At 28.7% G+C, this 15,574-nt stretch overlaps 1 protein-coding gene across 1 annotated transcript; it reads left to right on the forward strand.

Moving 5' to 3' along the window:
• Positions 1 to 6,995: 6,995 nt before the first annotated feature.
• On the forward strand, positions 6,996 to 14,659 carry LOC130665349 (uncharacterized). The gene is made up of 4 exons (XM_057465684.1): positions 6,996 to 7,177; positions 7,415 to 7,513; positions 7,590 to 10,639; positions 14,208 to 14,659. Exons 2-4 carry the CDS (start codon positions 7,426 to 7,428, stop codon positions 14,382 to 14,384), a joined length of 3,315 nt encoding a protein of 1,104 aa, XP_057321667.1. The 5' UTR covers positions 6,996 to 7,177; positions 7,415 to 7,425; the 3' UTR covers positions 14,385 to 14,659.
• Positions 14,660 to 15,574: the final 915 nt, after the last annotated feature.

Raw genomic sequence — 15,574 nt, forward strand, 5'->3', positions numbered from 1 at the left:
TTTCAATCATTACTTTATTTTATAATATTAATTTATTTATTCAACACATCAATTACAGAAAATGAATAACTAAAAGTATGCACATAGAGAAAATCAAAAAAACTGTGGATGCAATTTTGATAAATTTTTTTTTTTTAATTATCGTTTTTAAAAAAATCTGAAAATTACTAGACGTCAGCTAAATTCAGTATAATATTTTTTAATTCATTCACTGTAAAAAGAGCGGTGTTAAAAATGGACTCATTTTAACTCCGCCCGGTGTTAAAATAAAATTACACCGGTGTAGGAGGAGTAATACACCGGTGTTAAAAATACCGGTGTTAAATCGGGGTAACCGGTGTAAAAGCGGAGTAAAACCGGTGTAAAAGTCGGGTAACCGGTGTAAAAGCGGAGTAAAACCGGTGTAAAAGTGGGGTAACCGGTGTAAAAGCGAAGTAAAAGCGGGGTAAATTGCGTCCGCTTGGAGTATTAACTTTAAAGATTATAAAACACAAAAAATGTCAGTTCTTTATGAAAATTAATAAAAAATATCATTTATTAACAAGTATAGTGATCGAGTAAGTAAAAATATTCACAAAGTAAAATATTGTAACACCGATAAAGAATATTTACACCGGTGGCGGCGTTATTTTAACACCGGTCTAGAATATTCACACCGGTAGCGGCGTTATTTTAACACCGGTACAGAATATTTACACCGGTGGCGGCGTTATTTTCACACCGCTTTCGGGGGTAAATTTAACACCAATAATTTTAACACCTACACCGCTTGGACTTACCCCGGTGATTTTTTACAGTGTTATTAATCAAAATGAATCGTTACAAAATTTATGCTTGAAATTGCACATATGCATTTTCAAATTTTTTAAATGTTTTTTTACAAAATTTTATTTTATTAATTATTTACTTAATTTATTTATAATTTTAAATTTGCCTAATGTCTGCATGAGTGTGAATGTAACAGACATCAAACAAATTTAAAATTATAGTTAAATAAAGTAAATAATTAAAAAGATAAAATTTAAAAAAAATGCACTTATTAATTTCAAACTTTTTAAATGCGCATTTTTTTAAAATTCCCGATGAAAAAAGTTTTTGTCTAATTATATATGATTATGTATGATCATATATATAATCATATACAATTATTCATGATGATACATGGAATTATATATAATTATATACAAGCCTATACATAATTAGATCTGATCATACCTGGCTGTTATAACATACCCCATATATAACCATATATAAGTCTATATATGATCAGGTCTGATTATATATATGAGTATATATAATTAGATATAATCATACCTGGCTGTTATAACCCTATATATAATCATATATGAATCTATACATGATTAGATCTGATCAGACATTACTGATACAAACCCATATATAATTAGATATAGGCCTATATATATTTAGATCTGATCAGACATGGCTAATATAAATTCATATATAGTCGTCGTGCATAAGTTTATATATGATTGGATCTGATCAGACTTTATTGATATGAAACCTATAAATATTTAATTATGTATATAGTTCCAATAAATATATATATATATATATATATATATATATTAAATAATATGACAATTTTTTAATATCAAAGTTGTTAAATTTTTATTCCGTCAACTATCAATCAAACTTTAATCCCCAATACTTAAAAAATGTTCAAAGGTTTCAGCAGCAATTTAAAAGTATAAAGTATCAATAAACTTTGCTTAATTATAAGTGTAGAACAGACTAGAGGATCATACTACAATCCATCCATAAACAACGTTAAGCAGCATCGATGTGGGACATTAGTTGGACGGGTGACCTCGTAGTAAAATAGTAGTCAACGGATAATAATTTTTTTTTAATATTTAATTTTAACCGACATTTATATTGATGAAGACAATAAATCCTAATTAAATTACTTAATTAATAATTTACAGATATTCTAAATGAGATTCTAAAAATGACTATATTCGTTCATGCATTATTATATATAATCATATATGATCATGTATAAACATATCTGATTATATATAATTAGACCTGGCCAATTTTTGGATCCAATCATATATAGATGATTATGCATAATTATATATATATATGATTAGACAAAATCTTTTTTCATCGGGTTGGCACTCCGAATTATTCCCTTATTCCATTTATTCATGTTTAGAGAGCAGTATTGCATTTTTCTGTTTCAAAAAAATTAAATATCTCAAAATAAGTTTTATTCTTTTAACGCAGAAATTTTTGTATGCTTTAACTAAGAAAAGAAAAGTTGTTTAAACCAAGAGAAAAATTTATTGAGAGAAAAGATGTTTATGGAGGAGGGGAAGTCACCGGTGGTAGGCAGCAGCAGCGGTAGTTCGGTGCTCGCCACTAGATCGCGCCCAGCCATTTGTGGTGTTCCTGGTAAGACATTTATTTCAGAACTGTTATATCCCACTTGAAAACAATAATATCGACTTTAGATTTTTTACTTAAAATTTTTCTTAAGTAAATAAATATCTTGAAAAATCAATAAAATATTTTAACTTATAATATATTTAGTGGTTAAGATAATATTAAATATAATAAATCAATTAAACCAACTAATCATGTCAAATAATTATTTTATTTAACGAACGAATTTAACACAGTAAAATTTGAGAATACAATAGAAGTGCTCAGATGCGTGTATGCAGTTCAGCGGTATGTCTTATTGTGTCTTTACGAATGAGGTAAAGATAGACAGTAGAAAAATCGATATTTGGCGTAGATTTTCGAAATTAATCGATCGCTTATCTAATAATATCGCTGTATATATGTACTATTATATTATACGTACAAAATTATATTGAATGCAATAAAAAATTTGATTCTCTCTGTTAAATTTTTGAAGACTGATGGCAGAGAACATTCTGAAAATAGTCCTATGTACTTGGGAAATTTTTCGATGATCTGTACTGATAAGTTTATCATGCATTTTCTCGATGTGTGCATGCAATTGAGAGTATGGTATAATATATATGTCAATGTTTTTAAAAATATTTAGTCGTCAGTAACTTTTTTCCTTTTGTTGATCAAAATGATGAAAATGACATTGACGGTTCTTCTTTGGACTTAGGGTAATCGAAGTGTCTTTTTACTCCGATGCTGATTTTGTGTTGTATTCATAATATTTTTTATTTTATTGAACAATTCAATCTTCGCGATATTGGTGAATCGCTCCCTGGCCAGTGGCCAGACACAGATAGTAAATATGACAATAAAAACATATTCGAAAATGAACAGGTTTGCTTAATCTTTAAAGTAAACTTATGTTTTTTCTCGACATTTCATTCATTCGAAAATATTTATTATAACTGCCTGGTTACAAATAAGCCCTTACTAAGTGCTACTGTACGTATTTCTTAAATTTAGTTAATAGCGCATTTGAAATATTCAAAACAATACATAATTATAAAATTTTATTGGCGAATTTCAACCACATAACTTTACTAAAATAGACAAATATGAAAGCAAAGTCGAAAAAATAATATGTAATATTGGATAACACACAGAAAAGCAAAAGAAAACAAAAGTAAAGTGTTGGAAAATCACAAAGTGCTCAACTCAATCGCTTATTTTATTTTCAATCATTACTTTTATTTCATAATATTAATTTGTTTATACAACAAATCAATTATCGAAAAAAATAACTACAATTTTTTTTTTTTTTCAATTATCGTTTTAAAAAAAAAACTAAAAATTACTAGACGTCAGCTAATTTCAGTATAATATTTTTACTACAATATGAATTAAAATAAATCGTTACAAAATTTATTCTCGAAATCAAAATAATTCAGACAGTTTGGATGGATTCAAAAACGAATAAGAGTTACGTCATCTCACATCATATTTTTCAATCGGGAATGTTTTTTTTTATAATTTGTCTTTTAAAAAAAAAAATTAAAAAATTAACGAGTGTGAATGTAGCAGACGTCAGACAAATTTAAAGTTACAAATAAATAGAGTAAATAATTTAAAAAATTAAATTAAAAAAAATGCGCATTTAAAAAATTTTGAAATTAATAAGAGCTTTTTTTTAAAATTTTATTTTTATAACTATTTACTTTATTTATTTATAATTTTAAATTTGTCTGATGTCTGCCTGAGCGTGAATGTAGCAGACATCAGACAAATTTAAAATTACAAATAAATTAAGTTAATAATTAAAAAAATCAAATTTTTAAAAAATATACTTATTAATTTCAAAATTTTTTAAATGTGCATTTTTTTTAAATTAAATTTTAAATTTGTCTGTCTGCTACATTCGCCCTCACATCAATATGATATTGAAGTGAATTGACGTCTAAGAATTTTCAGACTTTTTTTTCAACAATAAATTATAAAAAAATAAATATTTGAAAAAAACCTGTAGTTTTTTTTATTTTCTGCATGTGCATTTTTGAGTTTTTTTTTTTTTTGTAATTCATTTGCTAAACAAAAATGCGGAAATTTTTTATTTTCTTTTAACTTCAGGATTGTCACAAAAATTATGAATGATCCTGAAGTTAGCAGACAATAGATAATTTTCGAATTTTCTTTTCAACAGTTTAATTTAAAAAATACATAAAAACAAAAATATGAGCTTGTAAAAAATTAAAAAGACTACAGGTGCAATTTTTTCAAATATTTTTTTTTTTATAATTTATCGTTTTTAAAAGAATTCAAAAATCATTATACGTCGACTAATTTCAGTATCATAAATTATGATGATACAAAAGTTAGCCGTCTAATAATTTTTAGATTTTTTTTTCCGCAATAAATTATGAAAAACAAATTATTTGAACAAATTGCACCCGTAATTTTTTTAATTTTCTACCTGTGCATTTTTTAGTTTTCTTTTTTTTTTGTAATTTGTTTGCTAAAAAAAAATCCGAAAATTACTAATTGTCTGCTAACTTTATCGCGATACTGAAGTTAGCCGATGTCTAATAATTTTTTGATTTTTTTTTGAGCAATAAATTATAAAAAAAAATATATTTGAAAAATTTGCACCTGTAGTTTTTTGAATTTCCTACATGTGTGTATTTTTAGTTTTTTTTCTTCAAATATAAGTATAAAAAAAAAACCCAAAAAATTTTAATTGACTGCTAATTTTATCATGATATTGAAATTAGCTGACGTCTAATAATTTTTGTGATTTTTTTTTCTACAATAAATTATAAAAAAAAAAAATATTAGAAAAATTTGCACGTGTAGTTTTTTAAATTTCCTACATGTGCATATTTTTAGTATTTTTATCTTCAAATTTAAGTATCAAAAAAAAAATCCAAAAAATTTTAATTGGCTGCTAATTTCATCATGATACTGAAATTAGCCGACGTCTAACAATATTTTGATTTTTTTTTTAAGCAATAAATTATAAAAAAAAAAATATTTAAAAAATTTGCACCTGTAGTTTTTTAAATTTCCTACATGTGCATATTTTTAGTATTTATATCTTCAAATTTAAGTATCAAAAAAAAAATCCAAAAAATTTTAATTGGCTGCTAATTTCATCATGATACTGAAATTAGCCGACGTCTAACAATATTTTGATTTTTTTTTTAAGCAATAAATTATAAAAAAAAAAATATTTCAAAAATTTGCACCTGTAGTTTTTTGAATTTCCTACATGTGTGTATTTTTAGTTTTTTTTCTTCAAATATAAGTATAAAAAAAAAACCCAAAAAATTTTAATTGACTGCTAATTTTATCATGATATTGAAATTAGCTGACGTCTAATAATTTTTGTGATTTTTTTTTCTACAATAAATTATAAAAAAAAAAAATATTAGAAAAATTTGCACGTGTAGTTTTTTAAATTTCCTACATGTGCATATTTTTAGTATTTTTATCTTCAAATTTAAGTATCAAAAAAAAAATCCAAAAAATTTTAATTGGCTGCTAATTTCATCATGATACTGAAATTAGCCGACGTCTAACAATATTTTGATTTTTTTTTTAAGCAATAAATTATAAAAAAAAAAATATTTAAAAAATTTGCACCTGTAGTTTTTTAAATTTCCTACATGTGCATATTTTTAGTATTTATATCTTCAAATTTAAGTATCAAAAAAAAAATCCAAAAAATTTTAATTGGCTGCTAATTTCATCATGATACTGAAATTAGCCGACGTCTAACAATATTTTGATTTTTTTTTTAAGCAATAAATTATAAAAAAAAAAATATTTAAAAAATTTGCACCTGTAGTTTTTTGAATTTCCTACATGTGCATATTTTTAGTATTTATATCTTCAAATTTAAGTATCAAAAAAAAAATCCAAAAAATTTTAATTGGCTGCTAATTTCATCATGATACTGAAATTAGCCGACGTCTAACAATATTTTGATTTTTTTTTTAAGCAATAAATTATAAAAAAAAAAATATTTGAAAAATTTGCACCTGTAGTTTTTTAAATTTCCTACATGTGTATATTTTTAGTTTTTTTTTCTTCAAATTTAAGTATAAAAAAAAAACCCAAAAAATTTTAATTGGCTGCTAATTTCATCATGATACTGAAACTAGCCGACGTCTAACAATTTTTTGATTTTTTTTTAGTCAATAAATTATAAAAAAAAAAATATTTGAAAAAATTGTACCTGTAGTTTTTTAAATTTTCTACCTGCGCATATTTTTAGTTTTTTAATCTTCAAATTTAAGTATCAAAAAAAAAATCCAAAAAATTTTAATTGGCTGCTAATTTCGTGATCATACTTCATCATAAATTATTGGACGTCCGCACTTTCATATCCCAAAATTTTTCTATCATTTTAAACCCAAGATAATTCCCGCCATCTTGCGCCCTGTCCCCTAAACATTTTTCCCGCAAAAATAATTTCTATTTTTCCCGCGAAAAGTCAAAAAACTCCCGCCCTTACCACCCAGTGCCCAGGTCCCGCTTCCCTGCCACCGATAAAGTAGACATCGAACCCAATTCAAAAAAAAAAAAAAAAATAAACTCACCATCGCCATGTCAGTACTCGATCCCGATGCCGCGTCCATGTGACAAAAGTTATGGCAACAAGTGCAGCTCCAACACTCATTTGCAAACAATATTTAAATAAATGCCAATCAACAAGTCAGTGATTTTTAAACTCCGGCTTTTAAAAAAACTTTACAACCTCAGCAGTTCGTCTGCTCTTCTACACAAAAGTAAACACGTGAGTTTTCCGTAACCTATACCCGTATGTCAATTATTTTTTTTCTCAATTAAATTTTAATTTAAATTACTAACAATAACTTTTAACAATCGTTCTGTTACTTTAATTAATTATCGAAGTTTCTGCGTCAGTTAATTTTTTTAAAAATCAATTTTTATTTATTATTTAAATTTCTGTATAAAAATGAAGCCTCCATAACCTGAGTAATTAAATTCACTAATTAATTTATTAATTTAGGTAAAAAATAAATGAATACATTAAAAGATAATCAAGTCCAGGATCCAGATTATGCTATCGCAGGACCGAGTAATCAACAGAAAATATATCAAGAGACTGGTAATTAATTTAATTATTTATTTATTTACTAATTAATTGACTGATTAATTAACTGGTTTATTAATTTTTTAATCAGCTCTGATAAATAAAACGAAACGTGTAAATGGAGTAATAGAACGCGAGTTCGATAAATCGATAGAAGAGAAGGAAAAAGAAATTTTGCTGATCAACGACCGGCTGCATGAGGCGATCAGGACACTGAGTTTGTTGAGGTATGCGATTGTTTCAGAGTTTTACAACCGGAAGGAATGCCAAGGAGCCAGTGGCAGTGAATCCAAGCAGTCGAGAATCCATCCGGCGATAAAACAAAACATTGGAAAGGCTCCGAGGACACTGAGACGTCGAGTGGGTGATAATTTGCCTTCGACGAGTGATTCTGCAGCTGCCAGCTCGGCTGCTGATGATTCCAACTGCCTGGGAAATGGCTGGGGTGATAAATCTGGGGTCGAGATGCAGACCAATGGAGTAGGGGGTAAAAATCATCATGATCTGGGTTTTAATTCGCAAAATTTGGACTCTAATCTTCAGAAACCGGGTTTTAGTCATCAAAAAATAAATTTAAATCATCAAGATTTCAATCAGAATCATCAAGTTCCAGGTTTTAGTCTTAAAAATCATCAAGATTTGACTCAGAATCATCAGATTCCAAATGGAAATCCTAATAATCATCAAGATATAGATCAAAATCATCATCATCAACAAGAATTGAATTTTAATCATCAAAATCTGGATCAAGACCATAAAATTCTGGGCTTAAATAATCAAGATCTAGGTCTAAATCATCAGCATTATCAAGAATCAAGTCTGAATCATCAAATTCCAAGTCTAAATCATCAACAATATCAAGGACTAAGTGATAGTTATCAAGTACCGGGTCTCAGTCATCAGTTTCATCAAGTTCCAGGTCAGAATCATCAAGAACTAGGTCAAAATCATCAAATGCCAGGCCTTAAACATCAGCATCATCAAGTTCCAGGTCTTAATCATCAAGGAAAGAATATAAACTACCAAAATCTAGGCTTGATTCATCAAAATGATCAGGTTCCAGGTCTAAATCATCTAGAATCCAGTATCAAATACCAGGATTCAGCTTTAAATCATCAAAATCATCAAGTTCTAGGTCTAAATCATCAAGCAACGAGTATTAAACTTCCAAATCCAGGTCTAAGTTACAAAAATCATCAAGTTCCAGGTGTCAACAACACAAATCATCAACTTCCAGGTCAGCATCATCAACCCCCAGTTCATAATCATCAAGCATCAGCACCCAGTCATGAGAACCAAACTCTCAAACGTAAAATTGATCACGAGCACAGCAACATCCGGTCGAAAAAATCCCGTCTCTCGCTGGATTCCAACACCGAGCTCGAGCCTCAACGTGGTGACGTTTTCAAAATAAGCAAAGTCCTCGTTATCGGTAACATCGCATCTCCCATCCATCCCATGGACCGACAAGATGACAAATACACTCACAAGTGGCAAGTGTACGTCCGCGGTCCCATTGACGATTCCATCGGCGAGTTTGTCTCCAAAGTAGTCTTCCATCTGCACCCCAGTTTCAAACCCAACGACCTCATAGAAATAGACCGCCCGCCTTTTACTCTGGTCCGTCGCGGCTGGGGCCATTTTCCCATTCACATATCAGTATTTTTTAAAAACAAATTCAATCCTCCCGCGTATTTCGTCCACAACCTCACCCTAGATCACGTCTCAGAAAAAGTTTACGCGGTAAAAATTTATCCTACAAATTACCAGCCGATTAATTACGACTCTGTAAATAATTTTGTTAATTCCGATGATGAAAATCTTCTTGAACCAGAGGATATTAATGTCCGCGATGATATTAACGTCAGTAAAAATTCAAATAAGCCGCCAAATAAACCAGATAAATTTAAAAAAATACACAGCATTTATCTGGAGCACAATTACATAAATTTAAATAATATCGGGGAGAATAATAAGACAATACGTCACTCCCCGGGTAAAAATACGCATCCAAAAAATATATATAATAATCACGGGTCTATTAAAAATGACAAAATTAATAGACCAGTGAAAAATATTAACGGCAGAGTTGATAACAATGAGAATAAAAATATATTAATATCATCTGGTGCAGTCTACGAGCCCCTGGAAATAAAAATACCGGACTTGCATGAAACAATGAAGAATTCTGTGAAACAAGTTCTTGTTTTTAACGACAAACAGATTCCTCTGAACTTCAACCACAAGGGAGAGACCAAAAAGTTCAAGGGTAACAGCAATGGGGTCAGTATACTGAAGAAGAATAACATCAATGGGGACATTAATGGCAGGAAAAACGGGATTAATATCACAATAGATCCGGCTAAAAGTCTGATGCTGAATGTCCAGGACAGCGAACCTGCGTTGAAATTATCGACGGTGGGTAACAGCAATTTTAGGGGGAGGGTTAAGGCCGTGGATAAGAAGAGGAAGAATATTAATGGCCGTAGTGTGAAATTAATAGAGGAATTAAAGGAGATAAAGGGAAATGATGTGGAGGAAATTGTAAAATTTTTAGCAAAGAGGCTGCCGATAGTGACCCCGGAGGCTGGGGATGCGGAGTACAAGAAAAATTACCCGTATGTTTGTCGAACGGCGGACGAATTTCTGGGATTTAATGTCGGGAAGCAGAGATCTGCGGAGTGGTACCGCGCGAAGGAGATCAGGAGTTTGCTGAGGTACAGAGTTAGGGAGGAAGAAATTTGGACGACAAAGGAAATTTTGATGTGGTGTAGATTCAATGGGTACACGGTGATGAGGTCGAGGGAGGTCTCGAAGAGTCCGGGGAAGGGAGAGAGGGAAGAGGATGGAAGCAGTTGTACGGAGCCGAAGGAACTGGTGGAGTGGATACAGAGGATGAAGGAGACGGGGATGGAGAAGGAGGAGATTGAGATCGTGGATGTCGAGGGGGAGAGTCTGGATGTGGAGGTTAAGGTCAAGGAGGAGAAGAAAGATTGTTGTGTTAAGTTGGAGGTCGAGGAAGATGTCGCTAGGATGAACTGCTTTGTTTATGAAACTGCGAGGCAGGTTGGTGTTAGTATTGAAGATGAGGAAATTGAAGAGGGCGTTAGTGACTGCGCTGCTGGACGTGTTGTTGTTAAGGTAATTTATTTTTTTATAGAGGACAAAATGGGCAGATTTCAGATTTTACTTTATTTCAGACTTTTTGTAGTTTTTATTTGCAAGTAAAATACAATTTTTCAAAAATCCATTAAAAGGTTTTTTAAAGTTTTTGTGATGCAATTTTTAAAAGTATACACTAGGGTGGTTTTTTTCGAACACTTTTTTTCTCAGCCTACAGGAAAATTTTTTTGTAGATAAAAAAAAATTTCCTGAAAATTTAAGTCCGAAATTAAAATTTTAAAAAGTCGCGATCTATTTTTAAAGTTTCCATTTGAGGGGTTACATGGGTTTCGTCGGGTAAAAAAAGGCCTATTTTCAATATTTTTTTTTCTATGTAAAAAATTATTTATTTAATTCAAACTTTTTTCTGTCTTATAGATACATATTTAAAGAATAATTTCTGAAATTTTCAAAAAAAAAAAAATTAAAACTCCTCCATTGTGACGTCATTTCCGGTGACCCCTCGAAAAAAAGGTGTGTCCGCGTTGTCAGCATAACTCCTGACAGGATCATCTAAAATGAAAAAACAAAAATAAGTGTTTTAGTTAAGACCATAAACTCGTGCTTGAACGAAGGAAAGAAAAAAAAAGTAAAAATTGGAATTTTGGCAGACATTTTTCCAAAAAAATGAAAATTTCGGTCAAATTTGCTTGACATTTTGTTTTTTTTAAAATAGTTGTAATTGAAAAAAAAATCCTTCGTCCAAGTACGAGTAAATTGTATCTCGAACCTCTATGTAAAATGTCATCAAGATCGGTTGAATAGTTTTCGAGAACATTTGACAACCGGCTTTGAAAACACGGTTCCGAAAAAAACGCGTTTAAAGTTTTGCTGACCCTTCTATACCTGACTTGGAGCGCACACCTTCCAAAGGCTGTATCTCCATAACTATTATTCGGATCGACTTGAAAATTTAGGATAATATTCTTGAGATGTTGTAGAAATCAATAAGCCAAAAAAAAAAATCGATTTTTTGAACCTACGAAACCCATGTAACCCCTTAAAAAGCATAGGAACGATATCACATTTTTTTTAAATTTATACTACGGCAGTTTTTGAGCAATCGACTCGTTTTGTAGAGCTTGAAGTCCTCTTTGAAATTTCTGTAAGTGACATAGATGCATTTTCAACGATTCAAAAATTATGAGACTTCAAACTTCAAAAATTTTTATTTTCACCGAAAAATCATAATATTTGGCTTTAATTATTTAAGCTATTAATTTTCTAGAAAAAATATTCATACAAATTTTGTAGTGTGTTAAATGCTCTACAGTAAATATTTAGAACCATTCAATATTTACATCGTCGTTTCAATTGGTGAACGTCTTAGTCATACCAACTTTGTCTGAATTTGAATTTTTGAAAAGATAAAAAAATCTCATCCTTTTATAATTTTTTCAACACAAGAATTTTACTTATGTTGACACAGTAACTTTTACTATATTAACATAGGGACTTTTCCTATGTATTATAGGAAAAGTTTCTATGTATTATAGGAAAAGTTTCTATGTATACTAGGGTGATCCAAAAAATAACAATTTCTTTTTTTCTCGGAGACAGGTTCAAAAGTTTTATTTGGATAAAAAAAAACGCCTGTGAAAATTAAGGCTCTGAATATTAACATTAAGAGGTTCCTCATTGCACTTTTCTATTTTTCATAAGAATAACATGGAAAAACTTTTTTTTGCGTCTTCTGATTTTTATAAGTAGCTAACAATGCGTCATAGGAATAATTGGCAGGCATGTTTTTGTAGGGAATTGAATGCTCTACAAAAAAAGATTCTTATCGTTTTTTGAGGAATCTATTTGTTCAGAAGTTATTTGAGGTTGAAGTCGAATTCATATTAAATTTTGAGATTTTCTTACTTTTCCGGCGAAACTATCAGACCTATTACAAAATATCATTAGACCTTTTTTGTAGACAATTTTATATCCTAGAAGTTATTTCTGATAAAGTTTTTCGAATTCTGCATTGTTTTCTAGTTATTTTCATTTTGCATGCCTTAAGCGCGAGCGTAGGTATGCTCTACTCTCGCCTAAAAATTAAAAACTGGGTTCCGTCAGAGTTTTTTTCAAATAAATAATAATAAAGTGGTTAAAGTAGGTCAGCCTTCATACCACAATTAAAGAAAACATCAATGGTCATTTGTCTAAACAATAAACAGCTGGTCCAACCCACAATTTAAATAAAAAATGAATTTTTTATAAAAAAATCCTGTAAAATACATGTAACACTCTTCTTGTAATCACCATAACTTTCGAAAAACAAAACGAATTCTTTCAAATTTTATTTCAATATATCCGTAAATTCATTGTGACAAACTGATTAAAAATCCACATCTCTATCATTATTCGTTTAATTATAAAATAATAAAATGTGCACTGTCGAAGCTTAAAAATTTACATCTCAGGCTGCCATATATAAAAAAAATATATAAACAGAGTTAGTGAAGACCTGCTTCTTCTATCGGAGCGTGCTAGATGGCGTTAGCAAAGATTTCCATTCTATCCGCGGGAATTTTTTAATATTTTCTATAATAATTTTCTATTATAATAAATTAGTTTAATAGTTCCTAAAATGTAAGCAAAAAAAAAAAAAAGAAAAAAATAGGAGTCTTTATGAAAAAATTAACAAATCGTAACGTAAACATTTAATCTAAATAATTCGTGTATGACACGACCGCTTAAGGCATGCTCATTTGGATTTTCCAAATTTTTTTCTTACTTGAAAAACTATAATTAAAAAAAAAATCAATTAATGTCATGCTCATAAAAAAAATAGTCTTCTGATCGATTTTAAGAGCTTGACATTAAAATAAAAATAACTAGAAAACAATGCGGAATTCGAAAATACTTTATAAGAAATAACTTCTAGGAAATAAAATTGTCTACAAAAAAGGTCTAATGATATTTTGTAATAGGTCTGATAGTTTCGCCAGAAAAGTAAGAAAATCTCAAAATTTAATATGAATTCGACTTCAACCTCAAATAACTTCCGAACCAATAGATTCCTCAAAAAATGATAAGAATCTTTTTTTGTAGAACATTCAATTCCCTACTATAATATGCCTGCTAATTATCCCTATGACGCATCGTTAGCTACTTATAAAATTCAGAAGACGCTAGAAAAAGTTTTTCCATGTTATTCTTATGGAAAATAGAAAAGTGCAATGAGGAACCTCTTAATGTTAATATCAAGCCTTAATTTTCACAGGCATCTTTTTTATCTAAATGAAACTTTTGAACCTTTTTCCAAGAAAAAAAAAAATTTGTTATTTTTTGGATCATCCTAATGTATAGCATAGTATTTTTTCCTATATTTTCCTAGGGAATTTCCCAATGTTTACATCGGAAAAATTGCTATGTCCACATAGTAATAGTTACTATGCCAACATAGGAAAAATAACTATTTTTTTTTTCTCAAGTACTAGGGCTTTGACCTAAAAAAAAATCACTACAAATAAATCATCCTATTGTCCATTTTGTGCTAATCTGTATTTTATTTAAATTTATCGTAATTAATAATAATAATTATGATTTTTTTTAGGCTGTTGAATGCTTATTGGAAGACTTATTAAGATCCTCATTATCGAAAGCATGGGAGCGTAATAACTACAAGCATTGCCCAGATATAATTACAGTAAATGACATACGTAAAGCAATAAGTGAACGTGATGAATTTGATATTTTTACAAACTCTGGACTTGGTACTTCTACACAGTGACCATACAATTAATTTATTATTTTTTTATATACTACATTAAACTTAACTTAATTTAATTTAATTAATTAATTGACTGACTCAAGTAACTTATTTATATAATTAAGCTCCAATTCAAACTCCAAGTCTGCGAATCTTAAACTTCTTGTATATTATGAAGCCACAACTTTTTTCATTCAACAAAAATAGAGTGATTATAAGTAATAACAAATTATACAAACAATTTTGTATTTTATATAAATTAAAAAAGTTTTTAATCTGTATTACGCTTTTATAAGAATAAGACTTAATTTTCTATATATTTTGTATATAAAAATTCATTATAAATTTATGTAGTAAAATAACTACATATCTAAATAATTTATTGTTATTTTATTCGAGACATTGACCCGTAAAAAATTATTCTAAAAAATTTTATACCGAAATTGGCCACATAAAATTTTATTTATTTAGTAAAATTTTATACAATTTCATAAAATTTTTTAAGATGTAAAATTTTGCAAAATTTTATAAAATCTTTTTTTTCACGGGTTTTTTTTTTATTCTTTGATTAGAATTTAATTTTTACAAAATAATTTTACAAGCTCATTACTTCCCCCCCTCCCTATGCAAATTGATCCGTTTTTTGTATATAATAATTAAATAAAAATATATTCAAGAGGAGGCAAACCGGAGTACCGGAAAAAAAATTTTTTTAAAACTATTTTTGAAACATTCCAGTCACTTTTGTAAATATAATTGAGCATTATTTTGAATTTATTTTCACCGTTTTCAAAAAATTTTGTTTTTGTAAAAAATAGTCGGAAATCAATTTGATTTTTTTTCGTATCAATTTACAATAAAAAAACTCCGGTGTCAAATTACTTCAGATGTAATTCAATAATCAACTTTAAAATATTTACAAATTTTGAAATTTAGTTAACTTTTAATAATTTTTTAGTCTATTACTTTAAGCAACATAGTTGCTTTTTTAAAATTATCTTCTTTGTAATTAAAACTCCCTTAAATCTTTTACTTTGAAGTTAATAATAAATAGTGATTAGCAAATAAAAAATTACCAATTTAAAGTCGGCAGTTAAACTTTTTCAAAAATCGAACGTGTCAGTCGAAAAATATAAAGAAATTTTTTTTTTTCTTTTGCATCCAATAATTATGTGAAATGTAATTTTTCTTTATGTAAATTACTTACAAGA

This window comes from Microplitis mediator, chromosome 3, assembly GCF_029852145.1.
Source record: "Microplitis mediator isolate UGA2020A chromosome 3, iyMicMedi2.1, whole genome shotgun sequence".
Taxonomy (NCBI): Eukaryota; Metazoa; Arthropoda; class Insecta; order Hymenoptera; family Braconidae; genus Microplitis; species Microplitis mediator.